Source organism: Pimephales promelas, chromosome 14 (assembly GCF_988280905.1).
Source record: "Pimephales promelas chromosome 14, fPimPro1.hap1.1, whole genome shotgun sequence".
Classification (NCBI taxonomy): domain Eukaryota; kingdom Metazoa; phylum Chordata; class Actinopteri; order Cypriniformes; family Leuciscidae; genus Pimephales; species Pimephales promelas.
In genome coordinates this window covers 8,641,845-8,665,879 of record NC_142782.1, presented here as the reverse complement: position 1 = coordinate 8,665,879, position 24,035 = coordinate 8,641,845, and the positions used below count along the sequence as shown (strand labels likewise).

General features: G+C 38.3%; 1 protein-coding gene across 1 annotated transcript in view; it reads right to left on the bottom strand.

The window, feature by feature from the left end:
- Positions 1-24,035, bottom strand: part of qars1 (glutaminyl-tRNA synthetase 1) — a 61,300-nt gene that overhangs the window by 17,019 nt on the left and 20,246 nt on the right. The window contains exons 7-16 of the mRNA XM_039678350.2: positions 20,646-20,706; positions 16,414-16,485; positions 15,253-15,338; positions 15,044-15,130; positions 14,863-14,962; positions 12,049-12,127; positions 5,324-5,563; positions 4,421-4,513; positions 1,754-1,891; positions 1,559-1,646 (exon numbers count right to left, since the gene is read on the bottom strand). Of these exons, the coding sequence (XP_039534284.2) occupies positions 1,559-1,646; positions 1,754-1,891; positions 4,421-4,513; positions 5,324-5,563; positions 12,049-12,127; positions 14,863-14,962; positions 15,044-15,130; positions 15,253-15,338; positions 16,414-16,485; positions 20,646-20,706 (1,044 nt within the window). The remainder of the gene's footprint in view (positions 1-1,558; positions 1,647-1,753; positions 1,892-4,420; positions 4,514-5,323; positions 5,564-12,048; positions 12,128-14,862; positions 14,963-15,043; positions 15,131-15,252; positions 15,339-16,413; positions 16,486-20,645; positions 20,707-24,035) is intronic.

Sequence of the window (24,035 nt, the reverse complement as noted above, 5' to 3'; positions counted from 1 at the left end):
AAACAAATCCTGGTAAAATAGGTTATTATATGTAGAATTGGTTCAAAGTTAGAGTTGGAAACATCTTGAAAAGAAAATTATTTTCCATATAAAGTATTATTTTTAAAGTAGGCCATTTAAATTTTATAATACATACTTCAAAGTTAAGGATTCATTATTTTGATATGTACATTGCATTAGCTTGCATTGGATAACAGTTGATTAGTTTATTTTTGACAAAACATACATAACATGAGCAGAAACTGTCTAACTAAAGCTTATTTGATGTCTATTTTATAGCAAAAACTTTATAAGCTATTTCGTCTGTAACAGTAGGCTATGCATCTGTGCGTCTATTCGTTCACACACCCGATTCATATTTAAACAGTCTTTTTGGTTTTAAAGATCAGTATATAACAAATCTCAGTAGTCTATATAGTATTACTAATGTGGGAACGAAAGTGAATGAATGCCCAGCGTGCGTGTCTGTCTGTGTGCGCATTTAATATTTAAACAGTCTTTGAGCAGTTTACAGACACTATTCAATAATGTGATTAGAACAAAGCACTTAAGAATAAATGACTTACATCAGCTGCATCTGTGTGCTCCTCCTCAAAATGAAACGGGTAACTGAGGTAATTTTCCAGGATTATTATGACAGTTTTATTCCTCACAGCACAGCAACACTCGGTAAAGGTTAGATTTGTGATAAATTGGATGTTTTATCCAGCTGATATATGGGCGTTTTCATGGTTTGCCTCAACATGAGCATTTGAATAGCGCACACTCTCAGTGGACGGGGTCACATTAACACGTCATACGCTATAATTAGGTGAAAGGAAAAATACTGACATCTCTCTCTTTTCATATATAAGCTACAAGCTTTACAATTTGTTGATACTTTAATTAGTATTTTTATAAAACAGGAAAGTTATTTTTCATGGCCAGAAAGATAGCCTTTCTTGCGAGTCTATAAGGATAACTTCTCTTGAGGGTTGATGAAAGATCGCACGATCAGTTTGCTAGATGAACAGATTATTCGATAACAAATTAATTCCATAGGGGTTATCATTAGAATCGATATATTCTAGACAATTGACATATTATTTAATTATAATTTGTTGTGGTTGATTATTGATTTATGTAATTGATCTATTTTTGCCTACCTTTATGGATAATTGATTATAATTCGTTGTATGTAGTTGTCCATACAGATACATTGGCAACGTATCCCCTTTTCAAGTAATTTTAATCTGTGTATGCGATTCCTGATCATATTTATGATCAGTTATTACAATTTTATTCCATTTATTTGAGCTAGAATCGCTAGAATCTGTGAACGCAAACAGACTGCAAAATTGTAAAGGCGAAAGTACATGATAAATAAAGTTATTGTCTCACAATAAAAGGAATCGACTTTGAACAGACTAAATAAGTTGTCAGGAACTCCAGTCTCACTTCTGTGGCCTGCATACGTAACATCTCTTGTAGTGATCATTAGCTTCTGCTTCCATTCAATCTTTCAAGTATCTTGATTTGACTACTTATATCATACATTGTTGCTCCATTTTTCTCTCACCCGGGCACAGAAATTGTTGATAGCAAGTGGAGGGAATCCACGTCTCCTGAGAGCTGTGAGGGTGAAGAGTCGTGGATCATCCCAATCTCTGAAACATACAACACAGGATGACCAAAACAAATAAAAATAAATAAATAATTAAAGAAAAAAAGTCAAGTATTATTTATAAATTTTAAAAAAGTATGTGCGTGTTACCTAACAACTCCTGTTTCCACCAGTTTGATGATCTTTCTCTTGGAAACAACAGTATAAGTAAGGTTGAGTCTACCATATTCCCACTGCACCGGACAGTACACATCCAGAGCATTACACAACCAGTAATAAGATGATCGTCTGAAAGAGACAAAAACCATCATGTAATACATGCATACTGTAGCCTTAGTTATATGCACACAAAGAAAGCATGGCTTTACTATTCTGAGCTTGATTTCAACTTCTTAAAAAAAAGATAAATAGGTAAATACAGTGTTCCAGTTGTACTAAACTACACAATATGGTAACAGTTGTTGTGTGAAAGCTATTAACTAGCTACTCTGTAGTGGAGAAATTAATAATTTGATCCCCTGATGATTTTGTAAGTTTACCCACTTACTAAGAAATGAAGGGAAATTAAGAATGATGGTAGGTTTATTTTAACAGATAGACAGAATATCAATCATAAATCTAGAAAAAATTAATTATATATAGGTTATAAATTGATTAGCATTTGATTGGCGCTCCTCTCAAACTTGCAATGCTGGTTTTCTGTGTTAATGTGACCACGCCCACTGAGAGCATGTGCTATTCAAAAGCTAATGTTGAGGCAAGCAATGAAAATGCCCACATCAGCTGGATAAAACATACAGTTTATCACAAAAATAACCTTTACCTCGTCTTGCTGCGCTGTGAGGAATAATACTGTCATAATAATCCTGGAAAAGTTACCTCAGTTACCAGTTTCATTTCGAAAAGCAGGGATTCAGCTGATGTAGTAAGTAATTTATTCTTAAGTGCTTCGCCACTGAAACTGCTTAACGCACCAGTGGGGTTCGACAGCCTTTTAGACAAACGGGTCGGCACGTATGGTTGGGTTGTGGAGAGTTTGTGAGATTGTGGTTTTCTAACACCTACTCCCGTGTAATGGAAATCATTATGAACATCAGCTATGCTAATTATTTCCCATCTGCCTTTCTGCTGTTATGTAAAAATGGCGTTTGTCAGGTCCAGTTTTGTATCCAGCCTCTCACGGGGATTCGGATGCCCCAACGCCTGTGATGAGAAGACCAACGCCTGTGAAGAGACGACTCAACGCCGGCGATACTGTATGTTATTCCCTTAATATTACATGATTAACTAAATGCATTTTTTTTCCATGTACTTTCTGAAATACAGTTACTGTAAAGCTTATTTAAAACAATATGAATGTTAGCCAGAGGAGAACTGGCCCCCGACTGAGCCTGGGTTCTCCCAAGGTTTTTTTCTCCATCCAATCTGATGGAGTTTTGGTTCCTTGCCACTGTTGCTTTGCTTTTGGCTTGCTTAGTTGGGGATATTTAATATTCAACAATATTATTGATCTGTGTTGTACTACTTTCATGTTATCACTGTGAAGCTGCTTTGATGCAATCTGTATTGTGAAAAGCGCTATATAAATAAATGTGACTTGACTTGACTTTGTTCTAATTGCGTTATTGAATAGTGTCTGTAAACAAACAATTAGGCAGGATGATTTTCAGATTATTGTGAAGAAAAAAAAACTCTAGGAAACATCCATTAGTCAAAAGTAATGTGGATACATATTTCGTATGTGTTTTGTGGCCTTATTTCAGAAACTTTCATTTTTAGTTTTTTCAATAACCATGCATAAACAATATTCTTTTAAAAATACAAACATGTACATACATGCTTCTCACATATTATGGTAGCCCTGTTTGTGCTAAACATAGTGTAATTTCACCTGTGCCATTAACATGTTTATAAGCAACTGAAAAAAGCACACGTCAGGGCATGTCAGAACATCTCAAGGACCCCAAAAACACCTTGGACCCCAGGGGGTTAAGGGAGTAGGTTATGGATATATAAACAGAAGTGTCAATATATGGTATTGCATTTTCTGAGAATTTATATTTCAAATTTTGGCTGCAAATTTCATATCCAAAACGCAATCCATAAATTGCCAAATTTTAAATAATTTATCCTCAACTAGTTTTGTGGTGTAGGTCTATGTGTTTTATAATCTTATTTTATAATCTTATTCTTCAAATAATTCTAATGGAAGGGGTGTGTCGTGATTCTGCCTTCTCACATCACGATACCGGTTTGTGGACCTGAGTATCGCGATTTCAATTTTATATTGCGCATCGTTACAGCCCTACAGGAGAGCACTATTACATATTATGATATTTTTAAATTGGTTGGTGATATTTTTAAATCTGTTGATAAATGTTTGAATAAAACAAAATTTATCTGTTAAGTTCTCTAATTGGTGTAGAAACAAGTCTATCAATAAATATAAAAATGGTCTTATGTGCAATTTAAATATTTGTATGTGTGGTGAAGCAGGGCAGGGTCGAGAGCTGTGGGAGCGGAGTGAGTTTTCTTGTTTAAGTTTTATTTTTTCATTAGAAGTGTTTACTGTTTGCTGCTTCCCGCCATCACCTTCCCTGAACCATGACCTATGCTACAATACAACTCTTTGATTGCTGATTATTACACAAGTGTTACTGGATCCCTCTTCATTGGTGCTTTTGTTGATACTGAATCAAATCAAAATCAGAATCAAAGAGAATTCAAAAGCTTGTGAATTGAAATAGAAAAGAATCATGAAATCTTTGTTAATACCCAGCCCTACCTGATACTCTGATTAAATGTTGAGTGACATACCTGGCCTGAAACTCTTTGGTGCACAGTGAGTGTGTGATATGTTCAATGGAATCACACAGACAGTGCGTGTAATCATACGTGGGATATATGCACCTGTACACAAGAACAGAGTAGCATAAAATTAAAAGGGACACTCCACCCATTTGCATTAAGATTTCCATTGTTATAAATCCAGTCATACAATTGAATGGTCATGCAACACTCTCTCATTTTCCCCTGAGAAGAGAAATTCGCTATTTACCTTGTTCACTTCCTCCGACAATGACGCAAAAATCTTAATTTTACGTCATTGTAGGAGGAAGTGTAAGTGGGGGGGATTTCTGTAAACACTACAAGCACTAGATCCCACCCTTTCAAATCCACTCATAGGGGGTTAGACCTAATGGGCTAACAGACCTATCACAGATCAGTGCCAGTGCGTTTGATTTCACCATGGATTTCACTGGCAGAAAGTTTTTGAAAATATGGACGAAGGTACTGAATACGCAGACGGATGCATTATGGATAGGGTTGGGTACTGAAACCCGGTGCCAGTAGGGATTCAGTTCCGACATAAACGGTAATAACCAGACCGAATAAGAATTAAAATTTCCGTACCCGAGTCTCTGTGTCATGAGGCGCACACGCAAAGTCTCTCGGTCTCTCCCTCGTGCGCGCACTATACGGTATGGAGCACAGTCTGATCTGTCTCGCATGCACACTCATGCTCATTTTAAACATTTTAAACAATGTCAACTTTGCATTAAAAGTGTCATAATTTACCGAATGACACTTAATGACAAAGGTCATAAACATTCATAAAGACTCATTCATGTTCATGACAGGTGTTATGTCATGTTTATGCACACCCCTTCAAATAAAGTGTTACCAACCACACCATGTGAGCGAAACAAAGTATCTTACCATGTGTCTCCTGTCCTGTGATGTGGCGTGTATTTGATCCGGTACGCCACAGGGTCCATTTTCCCATCTTCCATGACCATCTTCATTCTGAGAGTGGCTTCCCCTTCTGCAAACATGCCCTTCCTCATCCTCTCAAACATAACCAAAGACTCGCCCACGGGTCGCTCTCTCCATGGGGAGGGAGGGACGTTGTGACCCTTAAGCTCCTCTCCATGCTGGTGGCATACATACGCATGACCCCTTACAAACAAACAAAAAGGATTCAGTAGTCATTAATATAGACCGTATTCAGAACACAACACACACACCCTCCAAAAGTATTGGATTATTGATTCTGTAGATTTTCTGTAGACTGAAAACATTTGGGTTTGACGTATAGAAAAAAAATAATGATACAAAAGATCAACATTTCAGCTTTTATTTCAGGGTATTTATATATGGATCTGATACTCTTAGAAAAAACTTAGAAGATAGCACATTTTGTTTAAACCCACCCATTGCTCATGTGACCAAAAGTATTGCAGATGTGACTGACAATTGTGTTTTGTTGCCCTGGTGTGTCTGATTACATTGATTATTCGAATAATAAATAGCACTGAATATCTGTGCTCAGTTTCAGATTTGGTTTTTGCCTGTGAAGACTGCATTTATAGTTAGAAGTGTGGTGCGATTTCTAATCAGCAGCACACCTCTGAAGCACACCAGTCTCGCATCTCTCACGGAGGAGCAGAAGCATAAAGGGGGAGCGACGGAATGGATGATCGAGAGAGGAACAGGCCTGCTTTTGTTTGTGCTTGTGTTTTATTTTATTTTGGTAAGCCAGCAGTTGTCCACGAGGGGCTGCTGGCCGGTATTTATGTTTTATTTGGGTTGCCAGCAGTTCTGTGAGGAACTGCTGGCAGGTATTTTGTTTGTTTATTTCATTTAAATAAAGTTTTATTTTGATTGATATCCAGGTTCCTGCCTCCTTCTGAACCTTGCTACACATATATATTATCTTTTAATAATTATCCAATTATCTGACTTAACCTTGTAAATGAAGAATTTATTATCTTTATATACATGGGACAGGTAAGTCCACGGAGGCTTCCATGTCATTCCGCCATCTTGAAAAAGTATAATAGCAGAGAGGATCAAAAAAGTACTAGGCAAACGCGTTTCCACAATGCGGTTTCGTTCAGAGCCACCGTCACGTGACTGAAGCAGCAGAACTGGACGAGCAGAGCAGTGAGAGGCGCTTGTCTAAACCATAGGCGGTCTAAACCAGTCAATTTTAAAAAGGTGACGTGCAATTTTATTTTCTATGGCGGATCATACGTATGCTGAGCCACAGGAGAAGAAATACTTGTCGCCAAAGTCTTAAATTGAACGAAAAAGGAAACGTGACCGCAGAGTACAAAAAACAAGAGTAAATGGGGATAGCTTTTTCCAGGTGGATAGAGCTAATGAAGGAGAAAGATTTCAAAAGAGACACTTTCTCCTGCTTTCTCCTCGACAGGCAAGTCACTGTTACAGTCTTAATTACAAGCATTTTTTCTTTGCTTGATTGTGTATTTTATAAAATAGACAGTAGAACATTTATAGTGAAAGGCTAAACAGACATAGCCTGTTACATACTGTACTTCAATTGTGCTCATAAATTAAATATTTATTTTAAAGGTTCTCTAAGCGATGTGGGGCCAAAACATTTTTTGTCACATACATCAAACGTCTCCTCACTATCGGCTAGCTGCCTGTCCCCTAAACACACTGTAAAAAAACGTGGTCTCTGTAGACACCACAGGCTCCGAAAACGGCAACAAAAACAATCATGTCTCACCCGGACCACGAAACCTAATAAACAGTGTGTTATGTATTATATATATTTCGAGATAAAGACACGAGAGCAGGAGTAACCGTAAGCCAGTCTTGCCGTTTTTTTATTCTGCACTTAAAACTTTACGGTGTTTACGTAGAACAATAACGTAACATAGGAGGGTATAAGGAAACACAGAGAGGTCAAATTGCATTTCGTAAATACACAACATATTCCTTCCTCCTAAATTTATAGTAGAAAAAAAAAAACATTACTTCAACAATAACATTTTTTTTTTTTTAATATCAGATACATACAATTTTTTTTTTTTTTTTTTTAGTAACTAGGGAAAGAGGGTAGACTACCTCTATTCCCGGACAAAACCCTGGGGATTATTCTGCCCCATTGTAGTGGGTTTGTCACTAACTAGAGTGTCAGTCTATTTGGAGGACGACGTTCTCTTTTAGGATATTGCCGAACAGTAGGTACATCCACAGTTACAGTCTCTTTTGCAGGGATTTGGTTTGACAGGGGCCCTGACTGACTTGAATCAGGAACAGTCTCTTTTGCCGGACTTGGTAGAGTCTCAGCCTGTGCATTCTCAAGGGTTGGTGTGGAAGAATTCTCAGACAGATCATGGGTTTCTGGAGAAATTTCCAGGTAAGGGTCTATTGTCACCGGTTCTCCCGAGTTGTCACACGAATTTGCAAGCGAATTTGCAGCTAATAACTGGTCTACATGCCTTTTCCAGATGAGATGACCATCAGCCAGCTCAACTGTGTAAGACACTGGCCCTGTTTGTGCAATCACTACTGCTGGCAGCCATTTGACACCTTTCCCATAGTTAAGAGCTAGCACTTTGTCTCCAGGTCTGAACCAACGATGTTTTGCTTTTAGACGTCGTTCCATCTGAAGATGTTGTCGCACCTGAACAGTCTGTTTTGTTTTCAGGGGTTTCAACAAATCCAGACGTGTGCGAAGTTGTCTTTTAAACATAGCGGTGGCAGGAGACACTTTGGTGGTGGCATGGGGGGTGTTTCTGTAGGAAAGTAGAAAAGTGTTGAGGCGTTGATTCAATGATCCTTTACCCTGTGTCGACTTAAGAGCTTGCTTCATTGTCTGGACAAACCGCTCAGCAAGACCGTTAGTGGACGGGTGATAAGGTGCTGATCGAATGTGTTGAATCCCGTTGGCCTTCATAAAAACCTCAAACTCCTCCGAGACCAGCTGAGGCCCATTGTCACTGACAAGTTGCTGTGGCAAGCCAAACTGACCAAAGATTGAACGAAGGGCTTCCACAGTTTTCGTTGATGACGTGCATTTCATTACCTCAACCTCTGGCCATTTGCTGTGAGCATCAAGAAGAACTAAAAACATATGGTCTTCAAATGGCCCTGCAAAATCAATATGGACTCTCACCCACGGTTCCTCAGGCCATTGCCAGGGGTGTAACGGGGCTGGTTGTGGGGTATTTCTCAGCTTTTGACATGCACTGCACATTTTTGCTTTTTCTTCAATCTCAGAGTCCACACCTGGCCACCAAAGGTAGCTACGGGCAATCTCCTTCATCCGAACAACTCCACAGTGTCCCGAATTAAGTTCCTCCAGTACTCGTTGTCTCAATGGTGGTGGAATAATGACCCTTGAGCCCCACAGTAGACATCCAGATTCAACTGTAAGCTCATTTCTCCTGATCACATAAGGCCTTAGAAAAGGAGACATTTCTCCCCCTTCCCCTCTGAGCACAAGATCCAATACCTTGGACATCACTGGGTCAGTACGTGTGTGCGTTTTTACCTGAGCTGCCGTTACAGGGGAATTAACTACCTCTTTGAAGTAGAAAATTTCCGCCTTTGTTGGTTCTGGATGAGTAGTGGGCAATGGCAGTCGGGAGAGTCCGTCAGCATTAGCATGATGTTCCGATCTTCTGTACTTGATATCATACTGATGTGCAGACAGAAGAAGGGCCCAACGCTGCATTCTTGCAGCAGCAAGTGAAGGAATACCTGAATGTGGGCCAAAGATGGAGGTGAGAGGTCTGTGATCCGTTAGGAGCGTAAATCTTCTGCCAAACAAGAATTGATGAAATTTCTTCACCCCAAAGACAATAGCAAGTGCCTCACGTTCAATTTGGGCATAGTTACATTCTGCTTTGCTCAAAGTTCGTGAAGCAAAAGCGATGGGTTTTTCCTCACCCGATGGCATGATGTGTGACACCACAGCCCCGATGCCATAGGGCGATGCGTCACATGCCAGCTGCACTGGCAGAGCGGGGTTGAAATGAGTGAGAGCTTCAGACTTGGCTAAGGCTGTTTTCACCTCCTTGAAAGATTCCTCACATTGTTTAGTCCATTCCCACTTTTTGGATTTGTTCAACAGCTCGTGCAACGGTTTCAGCCTGTTAGCTAAATTTGGCACAAATTTCGCATAATAAGTCAACAGCCCCAAAAAAGACCGAAGCTGACTGACGTTTTGCGGAGCCGGAGTTTCCACTATTGCCTTCACTTTCGAGGGTGCCTTATGAAGTCCCAAACTATCAATCACATGGCCCAAATACTCAACGGAAGGACAGAAAAACTCACATTTGTCCTTCCTGACTTTCAGCCCGAAACTTTGCAGTCTCTGCAAGGTGGCTTCTAGGTTACTCAAATGCTCCGTCTCATCCTTTCCGGTGATAAGCAAATCATCAAGGTAACACTGCACCCCGATCAGCCCACTGAGAATCTGGTCCACAGCTCTTTAGAACAGTGCCGGTGCCGATGTAATCCCAAAAGGAAGCCGCTGATATTGGTACATTCCCTTATGGGTTACAATGGTAAGAAGTTCTTGTGAGTTCGGGTCCACGTGCATCTGCAAGTATGCCTGGCACAAGTCAATTTTACTAAACCGTTGGCCCCCAGCGAGACCAGAAAAAAGGTCCTCAATACGAGGTAGGGGATACTGCTCTGGGATCAGAACCGGATTCACGGTCACCTTAAAATCGCCACATAGTCGAAGGGACCCGTCTTTTTTGATGACCGGCACAATTGGCGTGGCCCACTCGCTCGTGTGTACTGGTCACAGAACTCCAGCCTTTACTAGTCTCTCTAATTCCGCTTCAACCTTGGGTTTAATTGCGTAAGCCAACAGTCTGGCCTTTAAACACTTTGGTTGACTGTCTGGTTTGACCGTCAGTTTTACTGTAATGTCCTTCATACTTCCTAGTTCGTCACTGAACACATCCGAATACTTTTTTAGAATCTCTTGAAGTTTTGTTGTTTTACTGACCAGATGGACCTCTTGCCAATCCAGCTTAATCATCTCCAGCCAAGTCCTTCCTAGCAAAGCTGGGTGATTTCCTTCAATAATGTACAGTGGTAGTTTCCTTTTTTGCATATTTAGCTCAACTGTCACCTCGATTACCCCTTTAACAGGAACTTTCTCACCTGTGTAGGTTTTCAATGTAATATTTGATGGCTGAGGTGTGAGATGAGACAGCTTTTCTTTAAAGGTTGTCACTGACACCAGTGATACCGCAGCTCCTGTGTCCACCTGCATCCGTACTGGTTTCCCATCTAGAAGAGGAGTCACCCAATAGCCTTGTTCATCTCCTGAAACAGATAAAACACACAAGGCATCCTCTTCCTCAGATCCCGAATCACTCTGTGTGTGCCGGGCATTTTCCATTTGATTCACATGCTTTTTCTGGTACATTTTTTTTTTAGGTCCAGCATTTTTGCTTGGTTGTGTCTTTTTGTTTTTGCAGGCACGTTCAATGTGGCCCTTTTTGCCACAATTTCGACAGTTCATGTCCTTGCACCAACAATCTTCAGGCTGGTGCCCTACTTTTGCACAGCGATAACATGGTTTATCTGAGTTTGACTTGTTCTTTGAATCAGCATACACTTTGTGTACATGGGTGGATGCACTTAGTTGTTGTGCCTCTTTTGCGGCCATTTCCATTGATGTGCTTATCTCTATGGCCTTTTGTAAAGTTAAGTTACTTTCAGTTAGTAGTCGTTTTTGTATAGCTTCACTTCGAAGACCACAGATAAGCCTATCACGAATGGTGTCACTCAATGACTGGCCAAACTCACAATGCTCGGACAATTGTTTCAACACAGCCACGAATTGTGAGATGGATTCACCATCTTGCTGATTCCTTTTATGGAAACGAAATCTCTCTGCGATAATCAGTGGTTTGGGTGAATAGTGGTCCTTGAGTAAACCCACTATTTCCTCATATGATTTGTCGCCTGGTTTCTGTGGCTGAGTTAAACTGCGCAGTAGATTAAACGTTTTCACACCCATGACACTTAAAAATGTTGGCACAATTGTTTGAAAAGTGAAGGTGACACAACACAGTGTTCCAGCCAATCACTGGCAAGAAGTATTTGAGGGTGGGTCTGGGGGGTTAGTGCGCGTGCACATGAAGGGGGTGTGTGTGTGAAGGAGATAGAAGCATCAGAGGGAAGTTTGAAAAATGGCCGACACGACCAAAGAGACGTCGTTCTAAAGAACAAATTAAAAAGAAGAAGGAGTCGGATAAATAACGTGCGAAGTTCCGAATTTACATCGGCAGCAAAGCTTTTGAACGATGGCGAGAACTCCAGCGGCAGAAAGGCTTACAGTCCGACATTCAGGTTGCTCTGTTTTTGCTGGACAGGTGGGTAACGTTAAATTTTTTTTTTTTTATTCTAAATTGACGCTTATGTTCGCCAAACCCACACAAGGATATAATTTGCTAGAAATGCACGTTCACAATTATTTCAAGAAGCACGGAAGGGAGGGGGAGGAGAGATGAGATGCGGAGGAGGAAAGGTCTAGCTAGCCTCCGATTTGTTTGAAAATATTCCGAACATCAACACCCAGGATCGCTCAGAGAACCTTTAAATTAGGTGCACTAGTTCTATAAGCATAGAGCCCTGAGACATCAGGTTTGTAATCTCACCTGCGAATGAGATCAACAGCAAGATCGTAGAGAAGCTGGAAGTTATCAGAGGCGTGCGTGACAGAGTATGGTCTGTACCCTGAGAGATAGTGAAGAACAAACAAACAAATATATATACACATGCATAAAAAATGCTCGGCAATAGAAAAGTGCACATTTGAAACATTTGTGTAATTTCACTTAAAGCTGCTGTAGGTAACTTTTGTAAAAAAAAATTTTTTTTTTACATATTAGTCAAAACTGTCATTATGTCCTGACAGTAGAATATGTGACAGATAATCTGTGAAAAAAAAAAAAAAAAAAAAATCAAGCTCCTCTGGCTCCTCCCAGTGGTCCTATTGTCATTTGCAGAAATACACCGCCCCCGGTCAGAAACAACCAATCAGAGCAAGGAGAAATGTCTTAGCAGTGTCAATCACGCTCGTGTAAAAGCTGATCACACCCCTCTCTTGCACAGCGTGTACTGTCGTTCAAATCAAACTCAAGATTGCCGGTGTGCTGCAGCTGTGCTAATGGCGTAGAAACAACTTAAACTGCCAATTTCTTGAGTGGCACCTGCTCATAAAACAAAGACAGGTAAAAGGAAAAAGACAGATGACGATAAACAAGCGAAACAAAAAAGAATTAGACAAAGCCCATTGACTCGGTGTCAAAACTCTAGCGGCGTAACATGTAGATAAAATGTCACGCACTGTGCAAAGCAACAATTGACACCTGCTAATTCACTGACTTTTCATGATTCTGAAATAATGTTGTGGCGAGCAGGACGAGGCCGAGGGATGTGAGAGCTATAAAAACTGAAATCGTCGATGCTGTCACGCCCCCATGTAACGTCCGGTCGGCGTGCCAAGCGGAAAAAAACACACCTGTTGAAGTGTTCGGAGTCAATGGTCAACCTCCTCTAACTAAGCTACAGCCATTAAAAAAATAGCATGGCAACAGCAGATGCTGGACACCCATCGACAGAACTTGAACCCCCTACTCCTTCATTGAAGTTGCAGGTGTAGAAGTTTTTTGGATTTCCAGTGAGTTATGTTGACATCGTTCATGCTTCAAAAAAGCCAGTTTACAGACATCCCTAGTCCTGCAGATGTACCGGGAGTCTCCTGCATATTGATAGCGGCTCCCTGATGCACGCAAATTAGTTAAAATCTCCCAGAATCTAGAATGAGTGATTGAGCAAGCATGCGAGACAGAAAAAACTGTGCTCCAAACCGTATTGGGAGCACGGCAGAGAGAGAGAGAGCGAGAGACCTTGTGTGTGTGCCTCATGAAGCGAATGTAACTGTACGTTCACACTGCCACCGACTTGAGCTTCCAAAGCGGCCGGAAGTCATTCATTTTCAATGGAAGCTGGCTTCTCTCAGCAGCAAGGAGTGTCAAATTCTTCGGCTTCGCGTTTTGGGCATTTTGAGCATCAATCTGAAAGTTGAAAGAAGCTCAACTTTATGGTAATGAGCTATGACGCTGTTCAGCGGCAAGCAGCGGCAAACGCCAGCAACCAATCGGAATAAAGACATCCTTCACTCTGGCTGATTCCGGAGAAACAAACGATGTGAACTTTCATTCCTACCTAAACATTAGTTCTGAGAAAATGGAGGAGAAGCTGAAAATCTCTGAGTCCGACGTCTTCTCCGCAAATACAGTAAAGCAGCACCAAACACAACAACTTCACGATTTTCCATAATGATCCAGTGATAAACATTTGAGAATGAGCGCAACTTTTATTTGAAATATTTACGAACGCTCACTAATAAAAATAATACTTAATTATTATTTTTCCCCGTCCAAATGCGACCAAAGCGTTTATAAAAATGCTGTCATTATAAAAGTTTTCTTCAATGTAATGCTTGTTTTCTCATTTTATTACATTTATTTATTATTTATTTCATGTTGTGACACTTCTCTTCTCCCTGCAACGTCAGAGCGTTCAAAGCGCCCAAACCGTCAACAAGCTTTCCCGTGCTTTTTGACAAGCGTCCTTGACAGAGCGGCCAGAGCTTCTTTGACGCTCAAGTCGGCGACGGTGTGAACGTACAGTAAGACAGAGAGCATCCGGATTGGCCGGTTTCGGCTTTTAAAAAATAAATAAATGTAAAAATCGAGAATCCAATCGAACCGTGACCTTAGAATCAAAAATATAATCAAATCAACGATTTGGAGAATCGTGACACCCCTAATTGTAACTTATAGAATAAAGTTACAATACATGTAGTGCAAAATACGCAAATGATTTGAGGACCAAGTTTGTAGTCAAAGTATGGACAGGCCTTAGTCAATGTAAAGCATATTGTTGATGCTTCATCCCCACTAGTGAATGTGTCGTCACCGTTTATCCGCCGTCATCGCTGGCCCTGCTTACTACTCTGCTTACTAGCGGCAGGATCCACTGTGGGGGAGGAGCTGTGGAGGGAGGGCTGTAGCGCAGCAGGTAGCAAGGGGGGTGGGACCTGTAAGTTGTACTTGTTCAAATTTTCAGGCTAAGTCAACATTTTCTCAAAACTCCCTACTGCAGCTTTAACACAAAGACCTTTCTTTAACTTTTTCTACTCCAAATTCTGTTTAAATTCAATTCATAATGCATTGCAAGCAGACACTGTTAACAAGTGTTGACTTTCTCTTTTGATGCAACTACTGTGACAATGAGCAACCATTTGAAAAAAAAAAAAACAGACCACAAGTGAGGTTAGGTGCTCAACTTTCAACAAAAAAATAACAGTACACAGGATTATAACCACAAGACAATCGAGTGAACTGCTCAGTCTCAGCAGTCAGCTTGTGATTGCATCAGCCATGTAAGATCTTAATACTCACCAAGCCACTCCACCATGTCTTTGATGGCAGTGAAGTACTTCTCCTCCTCTTTCTCTGGGTTTGTGTCATCATACCGCAGAAAACAGATGCCATTATTGGCCTTCACACAGACACAAAGTCAGAAAGGAATTTTTTTGTTATGCAAAATTCTTAATGTGAGAGTATGTATGTGCATGTATACCTTGGCAAAACCAAAATTGAAGTTAATTGCTTTGGCATGACCAATATGCAGAATACCATTAGGCTCAGGGGGGAAACGGGTGCGGACCTATAAAGAGAAAATTTAATTTAAGCAGAAAATACTCAGTTTAGTTACTTAATGTTCCTGATCTTATTGTGCACACTTCAGAGCCACTAATTAAAAAGACAAAAAGTGAATTCAGGTTATACCTGTCCTCCAGTGACTTCCAGGTGCTTCTTCAGCAAATGCATGGTGTTGGGTGTTACAACATAACCCTCCGTCTTGTAATTCTCCCCTAGAGAGGACAGAGAAAAAAAAAACATGATTCACTTTTAGCTATTAAAAAAAAAAAAAAACACCCCTGATGTTACATTGGGTTAAGCTTTGGATATTGAGGCTTTGTCTAAAGTCTATGGGTGCTTCACAATACTCAAATGGATGCTTCCTCGTTCCTCTATCATCTAAACTGTGAGATCTCAGATATTTCAAAAGGGCATCTTGATTCATTAATATTATTATGAATTTCTTAAATAACCAAACTTCAACAACATAAGGGCAGATCCTTTGTACGCAGCTGATGACACTTTGAAGTGAGGCTCAAGTGATCAAGAATACACAAATAAGATTTCCTTTGATTTAGTGCTGCAACAAATCATTATGGTAATCGATTAATCTGTCAATTATTTTTCAGATTAATCGGATGAAGAAAAAAAATTAAAATTAAATATTTACATTTTTACTCATTATTTTAAACAATATTATTCCACATTCTACTCAGTGCTGTACTCTAAACAATGTGTACTATAAAGCCTATAAAAAACAAATATTGTGAATGTATCTCTACAGGCTATGCAGTACATTATTAGAAAAAAAGAATAAAATACGTTCTACACCTAAAATCAACCAATTGCTTACCATTTTAAAACAGAAATTAAAATGACTAAATTAAAACAGGCAATGAAAAAAAAAATCTCAACTTGTATGAGATGTGAAGAACACAAACATTCACTCATCTTCATGGGCTATTCCAGCAATAGTGTATTTGCTGTTACTGCTTTCATAAATATGATTACTCATGCTACACATATTTCTACACAACACTTCCCAAATCTACACTTAATTTCTGGTATGGTTGATGTTTCCGTCCACAGAGCACCGACACGACTAAAATCAAATTCGTTGTTGCAGCCCTACTTCTATTCCTCCATCCTCATTTTCTTTCCTCGCATTCTTCCCTTGCACGCTAAGGGGGGGTGGAGTTAGAAAGAAGAAAAAAGAAAAAAAGCGCAGAAAGAAAGAGGGGATTCACAAATAATGAATGAGTAGCACCCTATGTAGTTAACTGGACACCGATATGTCAACAATCTCACCTGGCTTATGGAACTTCAGCGCCTCTCCTCTCAGCTGCTCCATCAATGATTTTCCCTCTGTTTTTCCTTCACCTAGAGAGAAAGACGGAAATATAAAATAGACTTTTACATTTTAAGAAGAAAATATGTTAGTGTGCTAGCTAGGTACATCCTCCTTTAAAGGTATAGTTAATCCAAAGATTAAAACAAAAAAGAACAACAACAATAAATGATCTGAGAAATCCTTTTGTTGTCCATAAAATAGAAGTCTATGTTAACCAAAACTTTGGTTACAGAAGAAAAGGTTATGCAGGTTTGGAATGACATTGATTATTAAACAAAAAACGTCCACACATAATAACCTAGAATAGAATACTGTCTAACTCTTGATGGCTGCTCTGTTAAGTCTTCGTCGTCGGTTAGGAACCTGTGTGCGCTCTTTGATGCCAATCTTTCATTTGAAAGTCACGTGTCTAGAATCGGTAAAACTGCATTTTTCCATCTTAAAAATATATCTAAATTACATCATATGCTCTCATTGACAAATGCGGAACAATTAGTTCATGCGTTCATGACATCAAGACTATATTATTGTAATGCTCTACTGTGGGTGGCTGCCCTGCACGCTTAATAAACAAACTACAGCTGGTACAAAACGCAGCAGCTCGAGTTCTTACCAGAACCAGGAAGTATGACCATATTAGCCCAGTTCTGTCAACACTGCATTGGCTGCCTATTAAACATCATATACATTTTAAAATATTGTTGATTACTTACAAAGCACTAAATGGTTTAGCTCTGCAGTACTTAAGCGAGCTCTTATTGCATTATAGTCCTTCAGTTTACTGCTATCTCAAAATTCCGGCCAGTTAATAATACCTAGAATATCAAAATCAACTGCTGGCGGTAGATCCTTTTCCTATTTAGCACCAAAACTGTGGAATAGTCTTCCTACCATTGTCCGGGAAGTAGACACACTCTGTCAGTTCAAAGCTTGATTAAAGACACATCTCTTTGCCCTATCATACACATAATACATTATAGACTTCTAAAACTCAATGTTAGGCTGCATAGATTAGGTTAGCCAGAACTGGGAACACTTCCCTTAAATCCTGATGTACTCGTTACATCATAAGAAGAATGGCATCTATGCTAATTTGAGTGTCTTTGTTTATCCTGAGGTTTTCCCACAGCCTGCCGGATCAAGGCCGTATCCAGATCTGACGAGGAGCTTAGCCTGGACCCGATGACAACGCAGTTCTGAAGTGCCAACTAGCCTCCCTTTCCCACTCTACAGATAAAGCGTTGTGAATTCGTTTTGCGTACCTACCCTGAAGTGATAAAATAAAACAAAATTCTTTATCAAATAGACAAGACGAGTAGTTTTGTTGAGGCATGGTTTTGAAGGGATTTACAAACCCGTGATTTAAGTCCATAATATAATATAATATAATATAATATAATATAATATAATATAATATAATATAATATAATATAATATAATATAATATAATATAATATAATATAATATAATACAGTGTTTCCTCTAGGATTTTTCCAAGCTGTGGTGTCAGGCCCATATCCCCAGGGGGAGGGGACGTGGCCCACGAGTGATATTCCCTTAGGCCACGCCCCCTTGTCTCCCCTAAGTATTATAATATGAAAGGCTCCACAAGCAGCAAAGCGATCGAGCTTTTTAAAAAAATTATTAGGCTTAAAAAAATAACAGCTTTTAAATAAAGTGAACTTCAAACAATCCTCACATAAACCCATAAGCGCCATATTTACCTGTGCCCTTCCTGTCTTAAAAAGTAGGATACAGAAATTGAATAAACAGTCTGCGCTGCATGAATTATAAATTATATACAGACTTTATTAAAGCTACTAAAGTTCTTTAGTCAAGAGCAGTGAGTAAAAAGAGCAGCAGTTGCCGAGACGCGGATCTCACGCGCGCCTCATTCTCCCACATGCACAACTCTTTTCGTCCATATAATACTTTTCTTATGTTAACATACTCGACAAAACGACATTTTGGCATAATTGTGTGTGTTATTGCTCGTTCAAGCTCGAAAGAGAACTGCATTCTCTGGTACGCGGTCTGTGTATATGCGCATTATTCTGGCGCGCGTCTTTCTGCGAGTCTCATTCAGGACATCCAGGCAGCGCGCTCGCTTTTGACTTCTTGTCGTACAAAATGCAAAACGGCATTTTCACGAATAAGAGCGGGATCATGTAACACTAGTCAAAGGATGACAAAAAAGAAGAGATATCCTACTGTACTGCGTTAATATCCCTAATTTGTTTATTTCATAAAATCGCGGCATTTTGCGTTATATAGCCTACTAAACGCTATTATTACGATTGCTATATGCTATGATTAATCGCGCAGCACTAATGCTTAGTGTATTCTATCTATGCAACAGTTTTTTTTTAGCCTTTTCTTTTAACATTTTTAAATTTCAGTTACGCAGTGCGCATGAAGAACAATTATAGCACTCGACTCCAGTGCTGTAATCTTACGGACACCTGGGGATATGATTTAGAAAGGGTTATAAACTCCAACGAGATAAAGTCATTTTAGACCTTTATGCTTTATCTACAAATAAAGTAGCCTATTATAATGGGAACATTGATCTTGAAGAGAGTGTCGTCGTGTTACTGTCGCAACCGAACGCGACGTGCAGTTTGAATGCTGAATGGAGAATGACTGAGGAGAGATGACTTAACTTTACGACTTAAATATTCATTTTACCTCACATTATGCTATTGAATGACTTTAGAAGTCTTGGAATAAAGTGCGAAAACTCGATTGTGCTTTACAAAGTTTTTTATGCCTTTAGTGGGGCTCAACAAAATAACACAATACAGAAGCTGCAGCCGTGCAGGGAGGATTTTAGGTGTGGCGGCCCGCCACAGCGGAATGAATGTAGCGGAAACACTGTAATATAATATAATATAATATAATATAATATAATATAATATAATATAATATAATATAATATAATATAATATAATATATATATATAAATATGTATACTATACATGTAATATAAATAAATCATACTACATAAGAAAGAGGGTGAGCATTCTTTGACAAAAGTTCAAGATCAGTTAATTTTTTTCACCAGATTTATTCAGTAAATTAAGTTTTTAGGTTTATTTAACACTAAAACACTCTAGTCTTCATTGTATGAATTAAATATACATTGATTCTTATTAAAGCTACTAAAGTTAATCAGTCAAGAGCAGTGAGTGATTTTCTCTTTGTCTTTTGATGTTTGACTAACATTATCAGCATCTGTATTGTGAAAAGATAATATAAATAAATGTGACTTGACTTGACTTATTTTAGACAATGACATTGCAGTCACTGTGACCTAACACACGGATCGAATATCCACCTTAAATTAAGTAAGCCATTTCCTGTGACTGTGTGAAACTTAATTCATTAGCTTTAGGAAAATAAATAGAACATAGTGAAAAAATTAGAATACTATTTGCAGTAAAATTACGATAATAAATTAGAATATGATTAATATATATATATATATATATATGAAGAGTTCAGATGCAAAAGCCTCTAAATGCCATTTGAAATTTTCTTCTTTAATGATGCTTTTTATCAAACTTGTATATTTAAGTTCAGTAATTTCACTTAAATAACAATTAATAGGTAATTATCATTGCCATTTAATTGAAATTACTGAACTTAAATATACAAGTTTGATAAAATTCGCCATTAAAGAAGAAAATTTCAAATGGCATTTAGAGGCTTTTGCATCTGAACTCTTCATATATATATATTTTATTTATTTATTTATTTATTTTTTTGTACAAAGCATACCATGCTGTTTTTGTACAGCTAAAATAACTGGAAGCACATTGAAGCTGTGCAACAAATCTCATTCAGCTGATGCACAGATATAGAGTACTGTCCAAAGTATCGGCCTTAGTATTTTCAGCAAAAAAATCGTTTTAAGACAGTTAATGGTAGCTTTTACTGTAGTGTCACATTTCTTTTTCTAAAAAACGGTGACAGACTAAATCCAAAAGAACTGTGGCAACGTCTCCAAGACGATTGAAGAAACCTCTATCAATGGAAACTTCATATCATCGCCACAATATATATTGTCATACTGCCTAACCCTTGCCCCTAGTATTTCTGAAGCAGCACTTCACTAACAAAAAACAAAAGATGCATAATACACATTAATGTGCAGTAAAAAAAAGTCTCATAGCTTTCTGTGTCTTACCATTTACTTCAGAAACCTGCTCAATCTTCATATCCTTCTCTGCAGCTTTGGTTTTGGCTGTCTGTGATATAAGAAAAAAAGATAGCAGCACATTACACTACTGCATAGTTGAAATAACTACATAATTAACTGTAATAGATAGATAGATTGTATTATTTAGAATGCCATGTCAGGCTATTTTCATGACAAAAATGTAATTACAAAAAAAAACAAAAAAAAAACAAGCAAACAAAGTCTTAACATATGATAAAAAAAATTTCAAAACCTTTTCAGGCATAATCTTACTAAAGTCCTTAAGTGAAATAACTTCATAAAATAGTATTCTATTCTAGCATCCAGAACTGGTGAATATCACTTGATCAGATCTAGTTAAGAGTGATTAAAAGTCTGTTTGAAATTTCCAGATGAATTTCATGTAGCTTATTATTCTTGCATGTGTTCCACTCTTGCCACTTGAAGGAATACAAATTTATTAAATGTATAATTTAGGTTCCAATAAAATAGTATAAACTGAGAAAGTTTTGTAGATTGAATTTAGTATGCAGCTGTTGAGCACAAGATTCCTGTCCTGTACGGTTTCTCTCTATACAGCCGCCAGACCTGTTTCTCTCTATTGTATTTTAAATTAATCAGATTACTGAAATTCTTGAGGACTCTCGAGAGCTTTTGTCTTAGTAAGAGAGAGTCCTGGCATTCCTGTTCTTGACTCTCAGTGTTTTGAATGAGTTATCACTCTCAGTTTCAATTTGCTCCACCTCAATGTAAATCCCTCCCCCTATTCTAAATGTATAAACTGCAATGTAAACGTTCCCTTGGCTTAGTCAGATTTTTGAGATGACTAAAGCAACGCAATAAAGAACTTCTGCGTGAAAGATACCTCAACGTCTCCTGGTCAGTGCTTCGGATTTTTCTCCACTTTGGAATAAAATGTTCACTACACACTTATCACTTAAACGATTATACGAGGGAGGAATTTGACATTCTTTAACAGAATCGCTTATCGTAGTAGTAGTTGTATCTTGGTATGGGCTAATAATCTGTTTGGTTGTAAAATGTATTACATGAATGGAATGAAATCGAATGTATCGTCCACTGGAATCATTCATTCACAGACAGCATACAAAGATGTTAAACTAATGAAAGATTTTCATTGCTGGCAAACAAAATAATCCATTCGAAGATTTGCTTTCACTTGACTGTACTGTAGGTCCATGGCCAGTTCATCCAATGCTTGAAGTTCTTAAATCTTTAAAGTTCTTAGACCTTTTACGAGTCTAAACCCAAGTTCACACTACAGGATTTTAAGCCCGATTTATGCCCGATTTGCAAATCGTTGAGCTCGCCGACAGGTCAGGGTGTTATCGCGTGAAAATCGCGGGGGATTAGCGGACGATGAACGCTTGCCAATCTGTTAGTATGAAAGAGCCAACAACACAGCGAAAACGCTCGCAGACGCGTCGCCGAGCCCAGAAAAATATCTAGCCTGCTAGATATCCAGAGCCATCGCATGACTCAAACTCAGTGATGTCATGAGTACAGCCAATCATAACAACGCATGGGTTGAGGACAACAGGTAAATCTTAGTTTTTCTTTTTTTTTGCATTTTTTTCTCAGAGCAGATCGTCGCGCAAACAGTGTGCAGCACTATTTGGTCTGACGTCCATATTCACGTGTTGTGTTCTCTTCTTCGCTGGGTATTGGCACAATATTTATTTATTTATTGCGTGTTTTTAACAAGATAGAATCGTTGGGTGACAGAGTTGTTGTCAACTCGTTATTTATTTAAATATATTCAGGATTTAGACCGTAACATAGTACTGAAAAAGCTCTCACTGAGTCACAAATGATTTGCTCTTATCATCTGATTATGGTTGTATCTCTATGTAGTGCGTTGTCAACTCGTGTAGTGAGTTACCTCCTGTTGTGGATCAATCACGTTGTGTTGTGTGGTGTGAACAGCTAAACAACTTGAACACTCATGATTTCACTGAGAGCAAGTCATGTAGTGTGAACCGCACAGTTCAGCCCGACGTTTGAACAAGGCTTAAGTGTGAAAACGCTTCAGACGATTCAGTGCATGCATGAAACCGATTTGTGAACTAATTTAGACAGTTCTACCAACTTATTTGATCAAGTCTTTGAACAGAATCGACACAAAAGAGTGATTAATTTGTGAATTGAGCATCGCTCATGCCCAGAAAAATAAATAAATACAGCGTCCTTGGAATAAACTACGCATTTAACAACTTATCACATTAAAATAAAGTAACAGCGCTTTACATAATGAAGTAAAATCTTTTTTTCGGGATGCAACGATACCGTTTTTTAAAAAACGATCCGATCCAATACCAAAATTCTGAGTATCGGCCGATACCGATACCAATCCGATATTTTTATTTTATTTTTAAACTAATAAAAAATATAGCAATTTCCTCAATTAGCCCCTTAAAATATACCTCCAGTATATAGTCCACAACCACAGTTGATTATGAAAGATTGCCACCCTTTATTCAAACACTACTATATATATATATATATATAAAAGAAAATACAGGTACTTCAGTACTTAAAGCTAGCTAGCTACCAACAGGTTTAAAGTTAAAACAATTTAAACAGCAGTATTCTAGATTGTAATGTGTGTGTTAAACACAATCTACTTAATACAGACAGCTTCATTATAAAGATAAACAACAAATCCCCAGAATATATAATCATAATCTATGACAAAAAATGCTATTATAAACTAGATTAGTGAATAATACATATTGCTCTTTGTATTGTTGTAAAATACATTCATGAAAAACAATATAACAAAAATAATATATAATTATTTTAGATATAGCCAAGGCTACTAAAAATTTGAGACATGTTTTAAGTGTATAGCACAGCTATTTAATGAGGCAGCAACATTAATAATTATTAATGTTAATAAGCTTTAATTGCGTCACTGCATTATGATATGAATCACTCCAACACAGTGCGGCACAAATCGCTTATGCGCATTCCGAGCGCAGAATGATGCGCTTGAAACCACGTGGAGTTACAGCACGCAGCCGAGTATGCACCCTATGGTATGCATGCTGCGCATCGAGTCCGCTTTGAAAAGTTCAAAGCACAAAGGAAATACATATTGATGGACAGTGTATTAAACAGTATCTATCTATACAATAGTTTATTGAACCTTTTCTTTAAACAGTTTTAAATTTCAGTTACTGTGCACGTGAAGAACAATAGTGCTCAGTGACTCTAGTATTGTGATCTAATCGACAGCGTCCGACACCTGGTAGTAACACGATCAAGTTACAGCAATAAAGTCCAGCAAGATAATGTTGTTTTATGCGAAAACATAGACCTTTATCTACAGATAAAGTATAATAGTATTAACATTGA